Raw genomic sequence first — 21,486 nt, 5'->3', positions numbered from 1 at the left:
AATATTTGGTGGGGCCGCACTTAGCTTCAATAACAGCTTTTAGACGTCGGGGCATACTTTTTACCAAATGATTGGTTTCATTTGGATTAATTGTATATACATATGTATTAGAATGTAAAATCTGTTGTATCGATAAATCCATTTTCGGTGTGACTTGAAATCGGAACGAACAGAAACAGTTTAACTGCATTATAGTGCAGCAATACGCAATCAGTTGCAATCACTTAGTTGCTTTTTCACGCATCAGAAAGTCTCAGACATGGGAAAGAAAAATAGTAAGAATACTAAAAAATTGTATTATTTAGGTAATGTTACTTACTCCATCGTATTTCATTAAAATCTTAGAATATAAGGAGGCTGAGAAGCCTGTGCCCCCTGCAGCACAGCCACAACAACAAAGAGGTAAGTGAAATGCACTACAAATGTACTACAAAAATTCTTCTAGCATCTTCTGTATGTACATATATGTTGTATGTATATATAATATGTAACTTCCATTCCTCCGATAAGCATTGTAAATACATATGTACATACATACGTATGTGTGTTATCAATATCGGGGGAATCACGAAATTCGCCGAGCCTCTGATGAAATCAATTTGGTGTGGGCTGATATGTGCACGATAGATTTCACTCCTTTGTTTAGTGGAAAACGCTAGATTTTAATATTTTTCTTGTTTTCCACTAAAATTATGAGCAGCTGCTGGTGCACCGGGTGCTCAGAACAGACCCACTCAACCTGCTAGACCCCCAGCCACTCCCACTCCATCCACAAGCTCCGCCGCTTCTGGGTCCCAACTACAGCAGGGAGGATGGCGAACACAGGACAGTCACCAGCAGCGCTCTCAGGCCGGGCAAGGCTGGGGCGGACAACAAAAAGGACCGCGGCAGCCAGGAGGCAATCAACAGAGAGGACCGCAGAAGCAAGGAAGCGGACAAGAGAGAAGACCGCAGCAGCAAGGAGGCGGACAACAGAGAGGTCCGCAGCAGCAAGGAGGTGGACAACAGAGAGGACCACCCCAAAAGCAGGGTGGCGCGGCTCTGCCGCCTCTCCCAGCAGGCACCATGAAGCGTGGAACTTTGGGAAAACCAGGTCAAGTATCTGTCAATTACCTCGACGTTAACTTGGACAAAATGCCAGCTGTGGCCTACCACTACGATGTGAAGATCACGCCAGAGCGTCCTAAGAAGTTCTATCGTCAGGCTTTTGAGCAGTACAGAGTTGAACACTTGGGCGGTGCGATTGCCGCATTTGATGGACGTGCATCGGCCTACTCAGCTGTGAAGCTAAAATGCAGCTCCCAGGGCCAAGAAGTGAAAGTAAGTGCTGTTGTGTATTTCGCCGAGCTTGAGGAACCTTTGAAGTGAATATTGCTTTCTTGCCGTCCAGATATTAGATCGCCACGGCCGTACCCTGACTTACACTCTGGAAATCAAGGAGACAGAGGACTCGGAGGTCGATCTGAACTCGCTGAGAAAGTGAGTGAACCGTTATATTGAACCAAATGTGTCGGCAGAGAATCGGCATAATGCAATTTCCCATTTTTCCATTTTTTCAGCTATATGAAGGATAGGATATATGACAAGCCCATGAGAGCCTTACAGTGTCTGGAGGTTGTGTTGGCGGCCCCCTGTCATAACACCGCCATACGCGCCGGTCGCTCGTTCTACAAAAGGTCAGAGCCCGGTAAAGCCTTTGATCTGAACGACGGCTACGAAGCTCTAGTTGGACTCTATCAAGCATTCGTGCTTGGCGATCGCCCGTTTGTTAATGTGGACATATCGCACAAGTCCTTTCCGAAGGCCATGACGATCATTGAATATTTAGAGCAGTATCAGCGCAAGAGAATTGACAAAAGCACAAATCTTGACGACAGGCGTTACAAAATCGAATCATTCCTAAAGGGCATGAATATAGTATACGATCCGCCTGCCTGTTTTGCCAGTGCCCCTCGCGTCTTCAGAGTCAACGGGCTTTCCAAGTTTCCCGCTAGCAGTCAGAAATTTGAGCTGGATGGGAAGCAAACGACGGTTGCAGAGTACTTCCGGTCTCGGAAATATAATTTAAAGTATCCGAACCTGCTTTGCTTGCATGTTGGGCCGCCGTTGAAAAACATTTATTTGCCTATCGAACTATGTCGCATTGAGGATGGGCAGGCCCTGAATGTGAGTTCAACAAGTTCCTTTCACTGAAAATAATTTCGTGATTTGATTTCTTTACATCGCATTGCAGCGCAAGGATGGAGCTAATCAGGTGGCGGCCATGATTAAGTATGCTGCCACTCCCACCAACGAGAGGAAGGCCAAGATCATCCGCTTGATGGAATATTTCAGGCACAATTTAGACCCGACCATCAGCCACTTTGGCATACGTCTGGGCAGTGACTTCATCGTCGTGAATACACGCACGCTCAATGCGCCTCAGATTGAGTACAAAAACAAGTTGGCCTCGGTGAGGAACGGTTCGTGGCGCATGGATGGCATGCAATTCTATGACCCCAAGCCAAAGCCACATAAATGGGCTATACTCTACGGTAAGATTGACTACATGAGTGTGGTCGATTTTCAGGGCATGGTAAGTTGTGCACGGCTGGAAGCAGAATTTCACTCAGATCCTGACTAATTTTCTTTGCAGATAATTCAGCTGAGTCGCACCGTCAATGTGTGCCTGAATGACAACGCCGAGATACGGAATTACCTTGATTTGCGTGAACTGGATTCTCATTTCCTTGATTTAAAAAACAATCAATTTGATTTGGTGTACGTTATTATACCAAATTCCGGGTCCGTTTATGATGTCGTGAAGCAAAAGGCTGAGCTGGAACATGGAATTCTCACACAATGCATCAAGGAGAACACAGTCCTGCGTAAATGTAACCTGCAGTGTATTGGAAACGTTCTGCTTAAGGTCAATTCCAAGCTAAACGGCATCAATCATAAGCTAAAGGATGACCCCCTCTGTCTGCTAAAGAATGCGATGTTCTTGGGTGCTGATGTAACTCATCCATCGCCAGATCAGCGTGAGATCCCCAGTGTGGTGGGTGTTGCCGCCTCCCATGATCCATTCGGGGCTTCATATAACATGCAATATCGCTTGCAACGCTCTGACTTGGAGGAGATACAGGACATGGAGTCGATAACTCTTGAGCACTTGCGTGTCTATCATCAGTACCGGAAATCCTATCCCGAGCACATTGTCTATTATCGTGATGGCGTGAGCGATGGTCAGTTTCCCAAGATCAAGAAGGAAGAGTTGAGTGGAATTTCTGCGGCCTGCACCAAGGTAAGTTGAAGTCTTGCCTCCCGAAGCCTCATCATTTTCGATCGCTAATCTCCCTTCGTCTCCTATCAGCTGCTCATTAATCCCAAGATTTGCTGCGTCATCGTAGTTAAGCGGCATCATACACGCTTCTTTCCGAACGGAACTTCATCGCTATACAACAAGTTTAACAATGTTGATCCGGGAACGGTCGTCGATCGCACCATTGTCCATCCCAATGAGATGCAGTTCTTCATGGTCAGCCATCAGTCGATTCAGGGGACGGCCAAGCCGACGCGTTACAATGTGATTGAGAATACGGGCAACTTGGATATAGACTTACTGCAGCAATTAACATACAATCTTTGTCACATGTTTCCCCGTTGCAACCGCGCAGTGTCTTATCCGGCTCCGGCATATTTGGCACATTTGGCTGCGGCACGTGGACGTGTCTATCTCACTGGGTGCGATATTAATGCTATTATTGTTACGTATATTCGTTCTGACGGTACATATCTTGACTGCTTCTCTTACAGCTGCACCAAGTTCCTCACTCCAAAGGAGGAATACGAAAAGCGGTTGATTGTTCCAGAGTTCCTGAAAACGAACCCCATGTACTTCGTGTAGGCAGAATAGTAAATACGGTTACATTTACCCTTTTGCCAATAAGAATTTAATTCAAACATCATTATTCTTTATTAATTTTTTATTTTATCACATTTCTTGAACCATAATCGTATATATCATATGTAAAGGGCACACTCTACTCCTTTCATTAGGAGCTTCGATGTGAATGACGTCTTTAGTGGCTCCAACAGAATATTGTTATATTTTTTTCAACTACTAAAGACAATTAATGACTTATTTATGTAGCTCCCAATGCAAAAATGTAGAGAAGTCCTTATATTGGGCATATTACACAATTTAAATAATAATAATAAAATTAATCAACTGCCTAGGCTGACACGTAAAGATTTCTTAGTTTAAAGTTAGTTTATCGCGTTACATGGCGTCGAAATGGAATCTGTGGGACTCTTGCAAGCGCTCTTGTTTATCCTCTCGCTTCTCTTTGATGTACAGCACCAATATGATAAGTATAATGACCAGGCAAGTGCCCCCCAGGGCCACAACACTCATCAAGATCAATTTACTGGGGGTCACAAACAGCTGAGCCTTCCAGTGCGATGGCTCATCCAGCGGCTTGGGCACCACAATGATCTGCGAGTTCGGAATCAACTGTGTCCAATTGCGCCACTTGCTCCCCAGGCCTACGGCCAGCTGATCTACAAAGTTGGGTGTTCGTCCAAGGCCAAAGCAGGTGTAAGGTAGTTGGAGGGCAAAATAGGATGCCTGAGGCAATTGCACACTACTACCACACTGCTGGTCGCCATCTTGAGTGGTTGTGCTGTAGGTGATGCGCGGTCCAGGGAGATTCGTTCCATATGTACGCTTCTTCCTGCCCAGAGGGGTGCGACGCTCTGAATTCTGTTTGTTATCCAGTCCCGTCAGAACAATAACCTTGACAAAGTTGGCATCGTAGTCAAGGGTATTGCGGAATGCAAGCGGACGGTAGCTGCCGTTCCGATTCTTCTGGATGAGAATCACATCGAGCACTCCGTCCTGATAGAAATCATAGAAGGCTCCAGCCACTGTGTTGTTTCCCATGGGTGACAGGGCGTTCCAGCGCACCTCAAATGTCCGCTTCGACGACTTCTCGCATGTGGTGCAGGGAACATTCTCCAGCAGGAACGTTTGCATCACCGGCTTAGCTACGTTTAACGGCTGCAAGGTGAGGAGGAGATCGGGATAGCCATCCAAATTAAAGTCCCCGCTTCTGGCCGTAATGGTCCTCAAGTAAACATCACCCGGAACGGGCGGCACCAACGCCCACGTGATGCCCTGGGGATCCCTAAAGTTTACATGGAGATTTCGAAAGTCATTGCCATCGTGGACCATAATTGAGGATTTGAGGCAGTTCGCAAGAATACAAAATGGAATCACAATATTTTGCACTCCTTTCAGCTCAAAGTCCATGAAGACGGCCTGGCCAATATGGTAGTCACTATCGCCAATAGGTTGGAACTTTATGGAGTATTGGTAGCTAAAGTTCTCCTTCATATCTCGTTCATTGATGCCGTACCAGATCTCATAGGAGTCCTGTGTCTGCAGAAATAGATCGGCCAGGAAGTCTTCATTCAAATCTAAATAGGCATTAGCATTTGGAATGGCCAGACTATTTCCGGCACTTCCAGTTGGCACGGCCTGATGGATCACCTCGGGATGCGTTCGGCTGCTGTTAAATATCCAGAATGTGCGCTCCCCAACACTATCGAGACCATATAAGTCGAGGATCATGTCCCGATTAAAGTCAAGAGCCATCACTTCGCCAATGCTTTTGAAGAGAGGCTGCTTGGAGCAGATTATCTCTGTCGTGTTGCCCCAATTGATGTACACGTCATAGCTTTCCTTCTCGTCGTTCTTGAGATTCACCAACACATCCATCAGAGCATCACCATCGAAGTCACCCGGAACAGCACTGACAATCGTCTTGCCAGGGTAGGTGCAATACGGTCCAGGGATGAGTAAGGGCTCCGTGTCGTGACCTACGCCAGGGGAGAGTTAAAAGAATATGGGAGGGCTTTTCCAAATGTATGTAAATACCATAGAGTATCTGCAGCGTTTTCATGTTATCACTAATGACAAATATGTCCGTCAGCTCGTCCGAGTTGAAGTCTCCAAAGGCTGCGACAATGCCCTCTTTGATATTCCCGAACACCTTGTCCGTGATATCGCTGCCATGAGCAATGCAGTCTAGGCTGAGCAGGAGCCCAAGCAGGAGCACTCCAAAATCGAACATTTTAAGGACCTTATATCTCTGTAGCATTCTTTTGTTATTGTAAAATCAATATTGAGTCAGATGTGTTAATCTACACAACACTATTTTCACTATCGATATGTCATGCGATCACAAATTTTGATGGGTTATACTATCGATGGTGTCTAATTTGCAGATGGCTATAACTGGAATTCTGGCTATTTCAAATATATATATATTCAGCTAGGTTTTTCTATTTTTTCTTTGTAAAACTTATACCCAAAAAATTACCACTCTATGCTTTTGATGTATATCGATACGATACGAAGTTTTGGGCTGGAGGTCCGTCATTTAAGGACTCGGGTGGCAGGTCGAATTAGACAAAATAATGAAAAGTGTATATATGTTGTGTTTTTAAAGCTGTTTTTTTCTTCTACAGAGTTGGCAGCACTGATCATTTTCCAAACATCGATAAAACCGATAGCGCTATCGATTTTTCGACAACACTACTCTAGACCACTAACAACGCAAACGCAGAAAAAACTTAGTTGAATAAACAGATAATAATTATTCAAACAGAAATGGTGAGTAGCAATGAATTTATTTTAAAAGTGCAATGAAATTGCCTTGGCGATGTATAGGCCCGTGTGGGAAATTGGTGGCTTTGTAAGTGCGACGCTGAAGCATCTTCTTACCATTAGTAAGCAGCGCCAGCTTACGCACTTTTGTTGTTGTATTTATGCAATTCGCCTGGGCATCATCATTGTCCGTCTATCTATTATAACAAATATTTATTTATAACTATTCGATTGATTCGTTTATCCGCAGAACAAACTCAAGTCGAGCCAGCATCGCGACAAGGTGAAGAAGTTTATTTCGCTGACACAGACGGGGGAACAGACTGCAATTTTTTGTCTGCAACAGAATGACTGGAAAATGGATCTGGCCAGTGACAACTACTTTCAGAATCCCGAGTATTATTACCGCGAGCTGGATCGGAAACGCATCGAGCAGTTATTTATGCGATACCGCGATCCGAGTGATCCGCTAAAGATTAGTTCTCAGGGCGTGATACGATTCCTAGAAGACCTAGACCTGAAACCCGACTCAAAGCTGGTCCTGATCATTGCGTGGAAATTTCACGCCGAGGTACAGTGCGAATTCTCACGGGATGAATTTACAAATGGCATGTGCGACCTGGGCATCGATAGCATTGAGAAACTCAAGTCGAAGTTGCCATTGCTGGAGCTGGAACTGAATGATGCTGGCAAATTCAAGGATTTTTATCACTTCACCTTTAACTATGCCAAGGATCCGGGACAGAAGAGCATCGATCTGGATATGGCAATTGCATACTGGTGCATAGTTCTGAGCGGACGCTTCAAGTTCTTGGACATTTGGTGCAAGTTCCTCGAGGAGAAACACAAGCGAGCAATATCGCGAGACACCTGGAATTTGCTCCTCGATTTTGCCACCAACATCGATGATCGGATGAGTAATTACGACTCGGAAGGTGCCTGGCCTGTACTTATCGACGACTTCGTTGAATGGTGCCAGGAAAACAATCATCTGAAGGAAGAGCCATCGTCAGGGTGCCAGCAGCAGTCAACGTCCCAAAGGAACATATCTAGCGCTTACCCGACCTCGCATAGTACAAACATGAATTATGGCTAACGAATTGTTAGAGCTGCTATATTCTCATTAATAATAGATTTGCTTTTCCTCTGATTATTCTAAATAATGAAGATATGAAGCAAGGCGGGTACATTTACATTTTCTCTAAAAAAAACGTAAAAATAAACAAAACTTAGCAAATGCATTCGATTAGTTTCATTTCTCACGGTTCAAATGATACATCATTCAATGTATCGATTACAGCCCTATCGATGGCGCTGCTGCCTTGTCCGACTCTGCTACCATCACCATGAGTGTGACCGTTTTGCTGATTATTGTTACAACGATTTTTCGCTGTTAAAATTATTAATATTCATTGTAGGGCCCGCTTGGCCCACGAAAGTGGTTTGTTCAACAGCAACAATAGTGTGTACAAAATGTAAGGTCATAAGCTAAGTCTCCCAAATGTTCAAGTGTTCGAATGCCGAAGAGACATTGATTTGATTCTCGGCCTCCCCTCCCCTGCCCTGCTCCTAACCACCGTAATCGCTGTGACTGTGTGTGGGCGGCCATAAAGGGAAGGAGTGGTTTTTGCCTTCAAAAACTTTTGATCTAGAAATCCCTTGCCCTTGGATAGTGGCGACTGGGCTCTGTATAATCAAATTTAAGCAAATAGTTAGCGCGATTGCGAACCCAATTATCATGTGAATAACTCGCTCGTCTCGCCTCAAGTGGGCGAAATTTAAACAAATATAGACACACGAACACACGCAAGAGCACGACCAGACATGTGTGTATGTGTGAATTTATGGTGTGTAAATAAATGCTACTAAACATACCAAAATTAAACAAAAACAAACTTGGGCGCTGATAACCGCAGAAATCGGACTACGACAACGCATCGACGTCGCCGTCCGTGCAGAACATCACAAGATACGTTCCTTTAGCCTAATCCCCGCCCTGTATCCGTAAATGAGCCCAACAGGACGGACAGTTGCTTGACATCCACAATATTTAGTGTATGGATCCGCAATTTGTCATAGGATAACCGAAGAAGAGCGGCACATGCTTTCTTTATTTACATAAGCGTACACACATATGTACATATGTATTCGTTTGTTCATAATTTTACCCAATTCCCCTTGGTTTTTTTCTTTGTGTAATGTGGAAATTCAACCAGACGAGATATGGTGGTTCCTATATGTTCCCGGAAGGATTGGCGGGGAACTAAAACTTGGAAACCTTTGCCAGCCGTGTGCTAATTAATTTATTTACATTACAGCCGCCGACGACATGCCAGCCAACAGCAACAGCAACAGCAACTACACCACCAACAAGGAAAACAAAAGGCAAGACCGCTAACATCAAAAGGTATAAATCAAGGCCATGAGTCGCCAGGACACGTCTTCGTCGCTGTCGGGAGTGGGACCCCGTTCAGCAGAAGGTGCGGCAGCCACAACAACATCGTCCCCAGCAACCGCAACAGAAGCCGTAGCCACCGGCAGTAAAATATCCACCTCAACGCCGCAGAAGGGCGACGAGCAAGAGAAGGAGTTCATCAATCGGAGTATGGCCAGCGAAATAGATGCCAGCGACGCCCTGGCCATATCCCTGTCCGTTGATAGCAGCGGCTCAACGGCCTCCACCATGAGCGGTAGTCCTGTGGCCAAGCGTCAGCTGAGCACAGCCAATCTTTCACGAATACGTCCCCAGTCGAGTTACTCGGCCCGGGTTCTCATCTTTGACGATTCAGATCAGGAGGCAGCTGCCGCAGCAGCTGCTTTAGCAGCCGCCCCTTCCTGCAATAGCAGCGTAAAGTCGTGCAGCGGCCTGGAGATGCTTCCCACATCGCCAGCCAAGCTGTCGATTGGAAACGATAGCACGAATAGCTCCTCGATATTGAGAAACCTGAACCTAACCAAGAGCTCGTCCGGCGGTCTATCGGGCAGTTCCAGCTCATTGCACTCACGTGGCTATACGGCTCTGCTCCGCAAGATATCCTATCAGCAACACACCAACTCCTTGCGCGCCGTCAGCAGCGGTAAGAGCGGCAATGCTTACGCCCACTGCCCACCCACTCCTACGAGAAATTTTGTTTGTTTCACTTTGCAGAAGCATCCAACTTGCTACGCATGCGGCACTCATCGCTGGGAAAATCGGCTCCCTGTCTCACTGGCAACTATTTCCGTCTTGAGCTGGCTGGTGCTGGTCCGTCTATGGCTCAAGCCAAAAGCCATTCGTCGGTTCCCTCGCCCTCGCCTGGCCACAACATCTCGCGGTCGGGCAGCTGTGCGGGCATTGGTCTGGCCAAGCATCATCACCATCATCTCCATGGTGTGGTGATGCGTGGGTCGGCGGGTGGCGGGGCGGGGTCGGGCTCCACTGGCACTGGGGGCTCCTCCTCCAGTGGTGTCGCCCATCACCGTCTCAGCCTGGTTACGAATGCCTCTGCTGTGGCCTCGGCCGGCGGCTCGCGTGCGCACTCTCCGTACTCGGCCAGTCCCGTGGACAGTCCGCGCCTCAATTCGCCCATGCCATTTGCATTTGCTCCGATCAAGCGGATCGCCTCGTGCCGCGGAGTGGTGGACGGACGTCGCTGGTCTGTGGCATCGCTGCCCTCCTCCGGCTATGGCACCACACCAGGCAGCTCTAATTTATCGGTAAAGTTGATGAGAAAAGAACGAATGAATTTGAATGAATTTGTATCTGATCATACGCTCTCTTGCAGTCCCAGTGCTCGAGTCAGGAGGCACTCAACCAATTGCCGCACAACATTCCGCCGTGCGTCCAGGATGCTGATGCTGCCGCTGTTGCCGCCGGCGCCTGCTGTGCCGAGCATCTCAAGCAGCACTGTCCCAGGCATTGTGTTTTGTTGCAAGCCGCTGCCCAGAAGCAGCCACAGCAGCCGCAGCTGCACAAACAGCCCAAGACATCTCAGTTGCAGCCGCAGAAGCTTACGGTTGCAGGTTGCATCAATTGCTGTGCTGATTTGAGCATCGCTTGTAGCGGAAAGGGTCAGGATAAGGATAATAGCACTTGCTCTGCCTCGAATTCCACGCCAGGCCAAGGCGGCGTCGCCCCTGGACGGTTGTCGCCCCATTTTCGTCCACGCTCCCGATCGTTATCCAGTCCCTCGCGCTCGCCCATTGTGGACAGTGAGATTGCGGTGATGAATACTCTGTACAAGGAGCGCTTTCCCAAGGCCACCCAGCAGATGGAGGAGCGTCTGAAGCACTTTATACATGAGAACAAAAGTGCTGCTTGCAGCAGCTTTCGGGACTCCCAGCCCATAGTGCGGTTTGTGCACCATCAGGTGCTGGAAATGGCCCGCGATTGCCTGCACAAATCGGAGGCGAAGCTGATTACCTCGCAATATTTCTACGAGCTGAGTGAAAATCTGGAGCGATTGCTGGTTGAGACCAAGGAGAAGTCTCCGGAAGCAGCCGCCGAGCTGAGTGGCGTGATCAAAAAACTATTACTAATCATCTCGCGCCCGGCCCGCCTGCTCGAGTGCCTGGAGTTCGATCCCCAAGAGTTCTACGAACTGCTGGAGGCGGCCGAGGGTCATGCCAAGGCCATGCCTGTTATTAAGGCTGATATACCGCAGTATATCATACACAAACTGGGCCTGAATCGGGATCCCATTGCCGAGCTGCAGCAGGAATTGCGGGAAACACAGCAGATGTGCTCGGAGCAGGTCACAGTGGATGCGGACCCACTGCAGCAGGGCGGATCTCTGCTACTCAACTCGCCTCTCACCAGTGCCGCCAAGCAGTTGAGCAGCCTGGCCCTCGATGCCGTCGCCCTGGACTATCCCGTCCACCCCAGTGGAACTAGTACGCCACAGCAGCCGCCACAAACGCCAGTGGCTGCGTGCGACGCACAGCCTGCTCCCAGCTTCGCCTTGGCGGTTAGTCAGCTGAACGAGGCGGGAGAAGGTGCGGGATCGGGATCTGGCACTGGCACTGGCACTGGCGCAGGTACACAGCTATTGCCACACGAAAATGACTTTGACATTGCCAAGCTGATCTCAAATGGTGCCTACGGAGCCGTCTACTTGGTGAAGCACAAGACGACCCGTCAACGCTTCGCCATGAAGAAAATCAACAAAAATAATCTCATTTTGCGCAACCAGGTGGAGCAGGTGTTCGCCGAGCGGGACATACTGTCGTTTGCCGACAACCCCTTTGTGGTAAGCATGTATTGTTCGTTCGAAACGAAGAAACACCTGTGCCTGGTCATGGAGTACGTGGAGGGCGGCGACTGCGGCACCCTTCTGAAGAACATTGGACCGCTGCCGGCGGACATGGCTCGGTTCTACTTTGCCGAAACAGTATTAGCCGTGGAGTATCTGCACAGCTATGGCATTGTCCATCGCGACCTGAAGCCGGACAACTTGCTGATCACAGCCCTGGGCCACATCAAGCTGACCGATTTCGGCCTCTCCAAGATGGGCCTCATGTCGCTGGCAACCAACTTGTACGAGGGCTATATTGACTCGGAGACGCGACAGTTTTCCGATAAGCAGGTGAGCAGGGTAGCCCCCAAAAAGAGGGCTTCAAAATACAACCGCAACCGATCCATCCGCTCTTTGTTTCAGGTGTACGGCACACCCGAGTACATTGCCCCGGAGGTTATATTGAGACAGGGCTATGGCAAGCCCGTCGACTGGTGGTCCATGGGAATCATCCTCTACGAGTTTCTCATCGGCTGTGTGCCCTTCTTTGGCGAGACGGCCGAGGAACTGTTTGCCCATACTGTCAACGACGACATAGAGTGGCCGGACAGCGAGGACTGGCCGGTGCAGTCGGAGGCGAAGGACATCATAACGCAATTGCTGCAGCAGAACCCGCGCGACCGTTTGGGCACCCAAACGGGCGCCATGGAGATGAAGGAGCATGTGTATTTCCTGGGCATGGACTGGAATTCGTTGCTGCGCCAAAAAGCCGAGTTTGTTCCTCAGCTCTCGCATGAGGATGATACCAGCTATTTTGATAGTATATTTCGCTGATAATTTAGGGCTTAACTAATCTGATCGCTAAAGGATCGCTAATGATATTCTTTCTCTTCAAACAGCTCGCATGGATCGCTATAACCATGATCTGGCTGGGGAGGACACAGATGACACGGACGACACTCCTGTCTTCGGCAGCTTCAACTCGTATACGCCGCAATACAGAAAACAGCATTACAGCTGGTCCCGCCACGCGACATCCACGTCAACAACTGCAGCTGATGAGGCGAAGGCCACACCACCACCACCACCCACCCAGACTTGCCTGCCGTCCCGTGCCCAGGCAATGCCAATGCCAATGCCAGCGGCAGCGGCCAGCGCCTCGACAGGTGCCTTGCCAAAACTCAGAACGGGGACGGGGGCAGGAGCAGCATCAAACGAGGGAGCTGTCAACAAGTTCTTGAATACACCACAACTGCGTAAACTGGATGTGAGCTTTTTACGAAGAAATATCCATGGTGTTCCGAATTGCAGCAATCGCATTTCTTTCGCTTCGTTTCAGCTCTCCTCCAGCTGCCTGAAGGTGCCGTCTACCCCAGATGCGGACTATTTGCCCGAACTGTTGCACAACGTCACCATTGGCAACGATGCTGAGCTGCGGATGCTCAAGCACTATCTGCAGCAGCCGACACCGGCTGTCACGCAGCGGCTGCACCAACGGCACAGCATGCCACCAAACACCAATACAACCATCATTAGTACCCCGGCCACTCCTCCGCCAGCTACTCAGACTCAAAGCCAGGCGGCAGCAGGAGCGACAGTCACAGCCGTCGCCGCCGCCGTAACCGCAGCGACAACGGTGGGCAGCTTCTCCCGCAGCACCCCGGAGAGCTCGCAGACGGACAGCGACGACTTCTCGCCGCAGATCAATCGCAAGCGGAAAGGAGTCTGCGCGCGGGATATTCTGCCGCGCTTCTCCATTTCCATTGAGGATGAGACAATCTCAGCGGGCAGCTCGTCGACTGAGAACATGATTTTGCCAAGAGAGCAATCGCCGCTGGCCTTGCAGCACCAGCCCAAGTCCATGGACGGCACCAGCAGTGGCAGCGTGAAGCACCATCGCTCGAGATCGATTGTCAAGTCCGCCTCGGCCTTGGGTCTGTCTCTGATGACGTCCCTGGACAATAGTCAATTGGCCGCACAGCTGTGTGGAATTCAGTCACCAGGTGGAGGAGGCAATGGCTCCAGCACGGCCAGCTCCAGGGATACGTCCCCGTGTCGAGAGCTGTCGCCGCTGGTGACCAACCTGAAGCCTCCGATCATTATTCGACGCGGCCCTCGAGGTTTTGGCTTCACTGTCCACACAATACGCGTCTATTATGGCGACACGGACTTCTATACGATGCATCATCTCGTCATGGCCGTGGACGAGGGCAGTCCGGCCTTTGAGGCTGGCCTACGGCCGGCAGATCTCATCACCCATGTAAATGGCGAGGCCGTGCAGGGCCTGTTTCACACGCAGGTGCTGCAGCTGCTCCTCAGCGGAGGCGAGCACGTCACCTTGAGGGCCACACCGCTGGAGCACACCAGCATACAGAGCGGCGGCCGCAAGCGTGATCTAATGCAGAGCAAGCTGGCCAAGAAGGGCTTGAACCGTCAGAAGAAGCAAACCAAACGGGAGCACGATAAGAAGCGAAAAACCTCGCTGTTCCGCCGGATAAGCAGCAAACGTGCGAACGCGGAGATGCAGCAGGTGAGTCATGTGAGTCATCATCAAGAGAACCATCAAGTATCCGCTAATCCAACCTATGTTTCTCCCTTCCCTTCTACCTTCTACCTTCTCCCGACAGTTTTCCGCTGGCACCAGCTCACCCACCACTCCATCGGCCAGGAACCTGTCGCCACTAGACTCTTCGTATCACAGCAGCAGCTGCTGCCAGTCGGCAGCAAACTCCTCGTCACAGTCCACTTCACCCTCATCCTCGTCGCCCAACACGCCCACAGCCACCAGTGGCAATGGGGGCTCGAACAGTGCTAATGGTGGATCTGCATCTGTCGCTGCCGCTGCCCCGGCTATGCCATCAGCTCACTGCGTGCAATTGCCCTTGGCCCAGCCCCCTGCGCAGGTGGTGCTGCTCCCACATGTGGGTGCTGCTGTCGGCAGTAGCCCCACCTCTGTGGGAAATGTCCCTGGTGAGTGGGATTTTCCCAAGGAAAATTTTAAACAATTAGACACAAACATGCTCCAGAAGAAATATGCTCCAATTTGTTTGTGTGTTTCTAGTTTCTCCCACCGGCGTCGTTCCGCAGCTGTATCAACGTCCATCTACTCTACATGGTCTTAAGCACAAGCTTCATGCCGCCACCGCCGTGATTGCAGGTGGAAACAGCACCAGCAATCCCTCCGGCGGACTGAAGACCTTGCACACCTCGAGCAACAATTCGCTGCCAAATCGTAGGAAATCTGTTGGTCACATTCCGCTTTCCCCACTGGCACGCACACCATCACCCTCGCCTTTGCCGTCGTCGCCTACGCGGTCCCCGTCTCCGCTGGCCTTTCCGTTGGTCGGTCATCAGCCGGGGGCCTCCAATACCACGCAATCGTACAGTCCGGGTAGCACGCTGCCCACCTTGCAGACGGCGGTGAATGCCAACACCAAGAAGGGTGGCTTTGCTAGGACCAAGTCGGCCGAACCGAGTTCTCCTCTGCTGCGTCGCGCCTTGTCGCCGGACCGACTGCACCCCCGCAGTGCCGAAACAAAGATTTCGCCTCTCTGCTGCTCGCCGCCCATCAAACAACCAAGTCATCAGCGGGTGGTGACCACCACTTGGAGATCAACGTCAGCACCCACTGGGGGCAATTGTGCTGCATCTGGCGGAGGAGTAGTCGGAACAGGAGGCAACGGAACAGCGCCTCAACAGCTGGTTCCCTCAACTGAGGAATCACAAAGACAGTCCGTGGCAGGGACTGGTGCTGGTGCCCCAGCAGTGGCTGGCGCTGATCCAAGCTCGTCCGCCGTCGTTACGTTGGCCAGCTGCGAGCTGCTGCCCCGAATTGCCGAGGAGAAGGATTCACCCACCAGCACCCAGGACAGCAGTAGTGTGTCCGAGGGATTTATGCCCGCCATAGAGGAGTACACTGAGGGGGAGTCATCGTCACCCACACAGACCCTGGAGAAGCCGGAGAAGATAAAGGGCAACAAGCAGGAGCGGGAGACTGTAGGAAAGCCCAAGAAGGTTGAGTTGGGTAAGAGCTTTTTCCACTATCAATGATGCGGACCTGTTGGCATCAAAGCTGCTTTTGTTTCAGTTAAATCTGTACTAGATTCTGCCAAAACCAAGCCCATGAGCAGTGGCTGTAAAACTTCGATGACAACGACAAAGCCGGCCAGCCCCAGTCTGACCATATCAACAGCACCACGCAAGGAGCCAACGGCTGAGACAGCAACCGAAGCTCCCACAACTGCAGCCACTTCCACCGCCAAGCAAAGGAAGTAGCGCCAGAGAAACGGTGGATGTGGGTGCGGATGCTTATGTTTTAAATTTAGTGTTTAAATGTTTGTCTTAATTGTCGGCCCAACTAGTGAGTGGAACGCAGCATTGGCAGTGGCAGTGGCAGGGAAGGAGCAGCCGCAGGAATTCAACATACAGTTAGGAGCAAAAGTGAGTACATACTCATAATCACTGACTTTTGCCGCCCATAGCAGCCAAACGAATAAAGCCAAGCAACACACAATTTTTTCCCCATATAAATACTTGTACTCTAAACAAATAAACAATAATTACAAGATAGAATAAGAATTTTCCTAAGAATGAAAAATAAAAAACCAAAACAACTCGCACCTACTAGCCTTTGCACTTTTTATAAAATCGAAAGAAAATCATAATATTAACATTTTGTGCATAGACCCATATTAGATATTACTTGTTTAATACGGTTTGGAAAGCTCTCTATCAAATTCCAAAAAATATCTTTTGGAATACGATTGCATTCCGCATCTGCACGTCCCCAGAGATCGCCTAGGTTAGATGGCGCTGATTCGGACCGCCCAAGCCGTCGTTTCACGATTGACCATAGGTTTTCAATCGGATTAAGTTCGGCTCTTTGAGAGGTTCTATGCACAAAATGTTGATATTATGATTTTCTTTAATTTTTATAAAAAATGCAAAAGTGAGTACATGCGAGCTTTTTTGATTTTTTATTTTTCATTTTTTAGAAGTTTGTATTCGTTCTTGTATTGTTTGTTTGTTAAGAATTCAAGTATTTAGATAGGGAAAAAAGTTTGCTATGGGCGTCGAAAGTCTGTGATTATGAGCTTGTACTCAGCTTTGCTCCCCACTGTAAGCATAACGAGGATTGCGTTTTAACATTTTTTCGAAGTAAGCCTGTTTTTGTTCGCAAAACAATTTTAGCAATGAAATTAATTAGAAAATTTGGAAAACTAGTAGAGTGTAGTCGTATGTCGTACGTAACCGAAGGAAGGAGTCGAAATAAGGAAAGCAAAACTGCTTTAAAACTCTGAATATTGTAAACGAAAATGAAACGAGAGAACCACAATAGGATGTTGCGATTAACGCAAATCAAAGAGTCACCACGCAATTATGTATTGTAAATAGATGTGTAACATTGATAGACCTAACCATATTTGGATGATAATGAACAAACAAAAACGAAAACAACAGTCAGTTCGAGCGAAGTACATGGAAAGAGAATGAGTTCTGCTTACGCAGGTAATATTTATAAAAACTTTTGCGAATCTATACACTATGCCTAATTCAATATAAATAAATGTTATGTGTGTGTGTAATATAAAGAAAGATTCGTTTTTCCTTAATAGTTGGTTTTCCTTAACAGGCGAATTGTTGGCATTTGATTTAGGTCATTAAAATTCTTAAAACAAACAAATAGCTTTTTTGTTTTTGTTTTCGTTGTTTTTGTTAGTTACTTTAGCTTCATCGATAGTTATCGGTGGCTGTTATCGATTCCTAAGTTGCCAGCTGTACAACTGCAACATTTTCATTTTAAGTCTTCAATTGTCAAAAAATAAATATAGTATGCTGCCCAAACTAAAAATTTCTGCCTTCCTACTCAAGGTAAGAGGTTCGAAAACTTTAGAGATGCCTGATTGTTAAACTTGTGCGTGTGTTGCAGCGGCTGGAACGCGTCAAGCAACAGAGCAGTGGTTGTTTATACGGAGTATTCTATGGTGACGGCACACTACTTCTGCTTAGCTTCAACCTGTCAAATGTTGGGCAGCTAAACTATGAGCAAATCCAGCACAGATTCCCTGCCGAACTGGATCTCTGCGGCCTGGTGAAGTTCGGCGACTGCACGGATGCCGAAGCGCATCTGAATGAGGTCATCAAATCGGTGGACATAACAGACAATCCCATATTGCTAAAATGCGAGCTGGGCACCTTGGTGGGCATGCGTGCCTCCTTCTTTGTGCACGGCAAGTTGGAGGAGGTCCCCTACGATGTCATGGACAGTGAACAGCTCTACAATGACTTTTGCTTTACGCGTTTGCAATGTGGGTTTTACTTGCAAACAGCTGCCACGCCTGAATGTGTGGCAAAGGAGATGCATGTATTGCGAAAGCGTGTAGCTGACGGCAACCTGGTGTTCAAGGTGCCACACACAAACATTTACATCCACAGCTGCGGACCCATGGACAATAAACTTAGAGGTGAATCCCGAATAAACGATCTCGTTCAAGCCATTCCCATCCCCAGTGGCAAGGAGAATGTGGTCGCCGATAAAAAAAAGTCCAAGACAGCGGCTCAGACCCAGCTGGCAAAACACTTTGGGGCCACTGGATGTGAATACGACCTAATCAACATTGACGTGATGCGTATTCGAACTCGTGACCTCCTAGCTCGAGACTCTCCGCCACATCCTGCGCTTAGTATTGCCGTTACCACAGAAGAGCAGACCAGAGCTCAGGTCCCACTGGAGATAGAGGCCATGGCTATGCTCTGCAAGAACACCAAGCTGCAACGACTGTACGATGTGCTCATCGAGAGCATTTGCCGCGCTCTCAGACTGTTCGAGCAAAGCCTGAACGAGCATTTGGCAGAGTCGGAGGGTGGAAGTCTTGCGGTTCCTCGGAGCCATCACTTCTATCCGCAGGGTTTTGGACACTTTTTGAGCTGCGCCTATCTGGAGGGGCTGGGCGACGACGAGCCGATCATGCAGGAGAGACGCAAACGACTCCATCGTCAGTTTTCTTTGCCTGTTACACGTCCGTACTTCAGAAGAGCAAACCAGTGCCACTTTCAGGGTGAGGTCGATGATGCTCCATGGACTCCACTCCTAAACACCCATGTGGGTGTCAGGCCCAGTGCTGTCACCGATGGAAAGGAGTACCTAGTCAACGGCAACTATCATTACTATCACTATCTGCAACAGCAGGTGCAGGATAAGGGCTGGGGCTGTGCCTATCGATCTCTGCAGACCATCTGCTCGTGGTTCGTGCTACAGGGCTATACGAATGCACCCATTCCAACTCATTTGGAGGTACAGAAGTACCTGCACAAAATAAACGACAAGCCGTCTTCCTTCGTGGGTTCCTCCCAGTGGATTGGCTCAACAGAGATCAGCATGTGCCTGCAGGGATTTCTTAAAGTGGACTCCAAAATTCTGCATGTATCCTCTGGAGCGGAGCTCCCCACAATCGCATCCGAACTGGCCATGCACTTCCAGACCCAAGGCACACCGGTAATGATTGGCGGCGGTGTCCTTGCCCACACCATCATTGGAGTCGATTATTGCGTACAATCAGGCGAAGTGAAGTTCCTAATTCTCGATCCCCACTACACGGGAGCCGATGAACTGGCAACTATCCAAATCAAGGGCTGGTGTGGCTGGAAGAGCATGGACTTTTGGAGTAAAGGCAGCTACTACAACCTCTGCATGCCCCAGAGACCAATTTTGTACTGAGCTCCAGGGATCGAAGCTTTTATATTTGCATTTAAGGATGATTTTGCGTCAAAATTTTATGTGGTTTCATGTGTTGTTTTAATTTTAATATGAGTTTGTGTACAACAGCCGCCGCTGCGTTCTTCTCTTATACATGTAAACCTTTATACGTACATATATCGTATCTTAGATCGGTATCGCTTTTATCTCTCCCTCTTATTGAATTATATTAAACCCCGTACCCTAGAAATTATGTTACTGAAAACTGGTACGGCGAGCGGCTAACCGCCACCCTTCGAATACTTCTTCCAATAGCGCTTGACATCGTCGTGACCATGCTTCTGCACCACCATGGTGCGAGTGCGCTCATTCTGCCAAACCAAGACATGGATCGACTGCGCATAGTCGCGCAGAGTGACGAAATCGTTCTGGGAGAGAAACTGATTGTATACCACTCCCTCTGTGTATGTGAACCGGTTGCGCTCCATCTCCCAGAGCTTGATTTGATCCACAACGGTGGGCGGCAGGCAGGACTTTGACTGGATGGCCGACTCCACTAGTTTCATGTTGGGGTGGGCGTACTGCTGCAGATAGGAGACAATCTGTTCTGCAGTGATGCCGCCGCGTAATGCCTGACGCACAGAGTCGCGGGTGAGCACGCCCACGACCAAGTTGGGAAAGCGATAGAGCAACTCGGTAAACAGGCCCAGGACCGCCACTTGAAGAGGGGAATCCGTGTAGGCATAGACGCGATAGTTTGTCTCTACCACAATGTAGCCACTGTCCTGCATGGCCTCCTCGTCTGACACTGTCATTGTGGTAGCCGCTTCCTTGCTGGTCACGTTTAGGGCAAGACGAGTGGGATAAAACCGGCCCTCCTTGCGTTTCCGCTGGAAAACCAAACCAAACTCGCGCAAATGCTGCAGGAAGGACAACATCTGGCTGTTCATGCCCTCTGAGCTGTAGTCTCGACCGAGGGTGGAGAAACTGAGCTGGAACAGCATGGAAAGACACTCCGGAAGAGATACTCCCCGCTCTTCGCATGTATCCAAATACTGGAGCATGAAATGCCAGACCTGTGCACGTGTGTCCAGCAGCAGGAACTGAAACCCTTGGCGGGTGATTGTAATTCCGTCTCGCTCGTCGCGCTTCATGAGATTTGCATGGAGTAGAATCCTCACAGCATCCGGACTGATCGCTTCTGCATCGGTGCCATTACGGTTTCCCGTTCCCACCATGTAATGAAGCACACAGCGCCAGCGGGACATGGCATAGGAGTCCAGGAAGGCTATGTCACGTGGCTTCGAGTCTTTCTCCAGTGTATTGGTCATCGGCCACGGCTTGCCGCCGCCCAAAAGAACCTGGCGAACGCTTTTCTTGAATGTGGGTGACAGCTCCCATGCAGACAGGCCGCCTGGTATGGCCGTCACACGCCAAACATTTAGATCCGAGAGGCAGCTGGTGGCCTCGGTTTGCTCCCTGCAAGTGAATTGAATTAATAAAGCGTCGATTGGCAGGCTTATCGCCGCGGTTTCTCCAACTCACTTGGCAAATCGCTGGGCCCCCCAGGAGGTAACCACAGCCTGTGGCACCGGCTGATCCACGAATAAAATTCGTATAATGAACTGTCTGGCTAGTTCGGGCAGCTCCCGGAACACGGCTAGGCAAATCGGCGGATAATTGTATAGTTTCTCCAGCGTCTCGGCAGTCTGGCGAGTGCGAAGATACTCCTGGAAATCCTTGCACTCCAGATTCGCCGGCCCCTGCACAAGGGGCACAACACTATTGCTGCTGCCGGCACTGGCATATCTCCCAGATTTTGTGTCGGCCATGGCCATAAAAATTAATTCATAATCGCATCGATAGCCCGGTTTCTCCGAAACGATAATTTCTCCGAAACGATAGTGTTTCCGAAGCGATAGTTT

At 49.2% G+C, this 21,486-nt stretch overlaps 6 protein-coding genes across 7 annotated transcripts; 4 read left to right on the top strand and 2 right to left on the bottom strand.

Annotated features, from left to right (window-relative positions):
* Positions 1-118: 118 nt before the first annotated feature.
* AGO2 (Argonaute 2) lies at positions 119-4,223 on the top strand. Of its 2 annotated transcripts, none has more exons than XM_002134701.3 (9): positions 119-275; positions 346-402; positions 701-1,320; positions 1,391-1,479; positions 1,560-2,166; positions 2,234-2,575; positions 2,636-3,283; positions 3,353-3,723; positions 3,796-4,223. In XM_002134701.3, exons 1-9 carry the CDS (start codon positions 260-262, stop codon positions 3,884-3,886), a joined length of 2,841 nt encoding a protein of 946 aa, XP_002134737.3. In that variant the 5' UTR covers positions 119-259; the 3' UTR covers positions 3,887-4,223. The 2 variants fall into 2 exon arrangements, with proteins under 2 accessions (XP_002134737.3, XP_033239971.1); XM_033384080.1 differs by having other exon boundaries at positions 698-1,320.
* Positions 3,948-6,233, bottom strand: LOC4813388 (T-cell immunomodulatory protein). Its single transcript, XM_001353109.4, has 2 exons — positions 5,921-6,233; positions 3,948-5,862 (listed from the first exon to the last, which is right to left on the bottom strand). The coding sequence occupies exons 1-2, from the start codon at positions 6,141-6,143 to the stop codon at positions 4,262-4,264; spliced, it is 1,824 nt and encodes a 607-aa protein (XP_001353145.3). The 5' UTR covers positions 6,144-6,233; the 3' UTR covers positions 3,948-4,261.
* Positions 6,234-6,508: 275 nt separating this feature from the next.
* SCCRO (defective in cullin neddylation 1 domain containing SCCRO) lies at positions 6,509-7,832 on the top strand. The gene is made up of 2 exons (XM_001353108.3): positions 6,509-6,658; positions 6,903-7,832. The coding sequence occupies exons 1-2, from the start codon at positions 6,656-6,658 to the stop codon at positions 7,746-7,748; spliced, it is 849 nt and encodes a 282-aa protein (XP_001353144.1). The 5' UTR covers positions 6,509-6,655; the 3' UTR covers positions 7,749-7,832.
* Positions 7,833-7,957: 125 nt separating this feature from the next.
* On the top strand, positions 7,958-17,459 carry dop (microtubule-associated serine/threonine (MAST) protein kinase dop). The gene is made up of 10 exons (XM_033384079.1): positions 7,958-8,127; positions 8,971-9,729; positions 9,801-10,348; positions 10,417-12,216; positions 12,289-12,685; positions 12,765-13,132; positions 13,205-14,404; positions 14,493-14,835; positions 14,927-15,889; positions 15,953-17,459. Exons 2-10 carry the CDS (start codon positions 9,075-9,077, stop codon positions 16,138-16,140), a joined length of 6,462 nt encoding a protein of 2,153 aa, XP_033239970.1. The 5' UTR covers positions 7,958-8,127; positions 8,971-9,074; the 3' UTR covers positions 16,141-17,459.
* Positions 17,460-17,593: 134 nt separating this feature from the next.
* On the top strand, positions 17,594-19,689 carry Ufsp2 (UFM1 specific peptidase 2). The gene is made up of 2 exons (XM_001353106.4): positions 17,594-17,736; positions 17,795-19,689. The coding sequence occupies exons 1-2, from the start codon at positions 17,698-17,700 to the stop codon at positions 19,580-19,582; spliced, it is 1,827 nt and encodes a 608-aa protein (XP_001353142.1). The 5' UTR covers positions 17,594-17,697; the 3' UTR covers positions 19,583-19,689.
* Positions 19,642-21,444, bottom strand: mrn (general transcription factor IIH subunit 4 marionette). Its single transcript, XM_001353105.4, has 2 exons — positions 21,107-21,444; positions 19,642-21,040 (listed from the first exon to the last, which is right to left on the bottom strand). Exons 1-2 carry the CDS (start codon positions 21,397-21,399, stop codon positions 19,843-19,845), a joined length of 1,491 nt encoding a protein of 496 aa, XP_001353141.4. The 5' UTR covers positions 21,400-21,444; the 3' UTR covers positions 19,642-19,842.
* Positions 21,445-21,486: the final 42 nt, after the last annotated feature.

The sequence above is a fragment of the Drosophila pseudoobscura genome, chromosome X, assembly GCF_009870125.1.
Source record: "Drosophila pseudoobscura strain MV-25-SWS-2005 chromosome X, UCI_Dpse_MV25, whole genome shotgun sequence".
In the NCBI taxonomy this organism is placed as follows: Eukaryota; Metazoa; Arthropoda; class Insecta; order Diptera; family Drosophilidae; genus Drosophila; species Drosophila pseudoobscura.
This window is presented reverse-complemented; position numbering and strand designations above follow the sequence as displayed.

Excerpts from the sequence above, each read along its gene's own strand:
- dop (XM_033384079.1), top strand. The coding sequence starts at position 9,075 with ATGAGTCGCCAGGACACGTCTTCGTCGCTGTCGGGAGTGGGACCCCGT. Across the intron at positions 9,730-9,800 it reads CTTGCGCGCCGTCAGCAGCG|AAGCATCCAACTTGCTACGC; the intron begins GTAAGAGCGGCA and ends TTCACTTTGCAG. Across the intron at positions 15,890-15,952 it reads GCCCAAGAAGGTTGAGTTGG|TTAAATCTGTACTAGATTCT; the intron begins GTAAGAGCTTTT and ends CTTTTGTTTCAG.
- Ufsp2 (XM_001353106.4), top strand. The coding sequence starts at position 17,698 with ATGCTGCCCAAACTAAAAATTTCTGCCTTCCTACTCAAG. Across the intron at positions 17,737-17,794 it reads TTTCTGCCTTCCTACTCAAG|CGGCTGGAACGCGTCAAGCA; the intron begins GTAAGAGGTTCG and ends CGTGTGTTGCAG.
- AGO2 (XM_033384080.1), top strand. Across the intron at positions 403-697 it reads ACAGCCACAACAACAAAGAG|CAGCTGCTGGTGCACCGGGT; the intron begins GTAAGTGAAATG and ends TAAAATTATGAG. Across the intron at positions 2,167-2,233 it reads AGGATGGGCAGGCCCTGAAT|CGCAAGGATGGAGCTAATCA; the intron begins GTGAGTTCAACA and ends ATCGCATTGCAG.
- LOC4813388 (XM_001353109.4), bottom strand. The coding sequence starts at position 6,143 with ATGCTACAGAGATATAAGGTCCTTAAAATGTTCGATTTTGGAGTGCTC. Across the intron at positions 5,863-5,920 it reads AACGCTGCAGATACTCTATG|GTCACGACACGGAGCCCTTA; the intron begins GTATTTACATAC and ends CCCCTGGCGTAG.
- mrn (XM_001353105.4), bottom strand. The coding sequence starts at position 21,399 with ATGGCCATGGCCGACACAAAATCTGGGAGATATGCCAGTGCCGGCAGC. Across the intron at positions 21,041-21,106 it reads GGGGCCCAGCGATTTGCCAA|GGAGCAAACCGAGGCCACCA; the intron begins GTGAGTTGGAGA and ends ATTCACTTGCAG.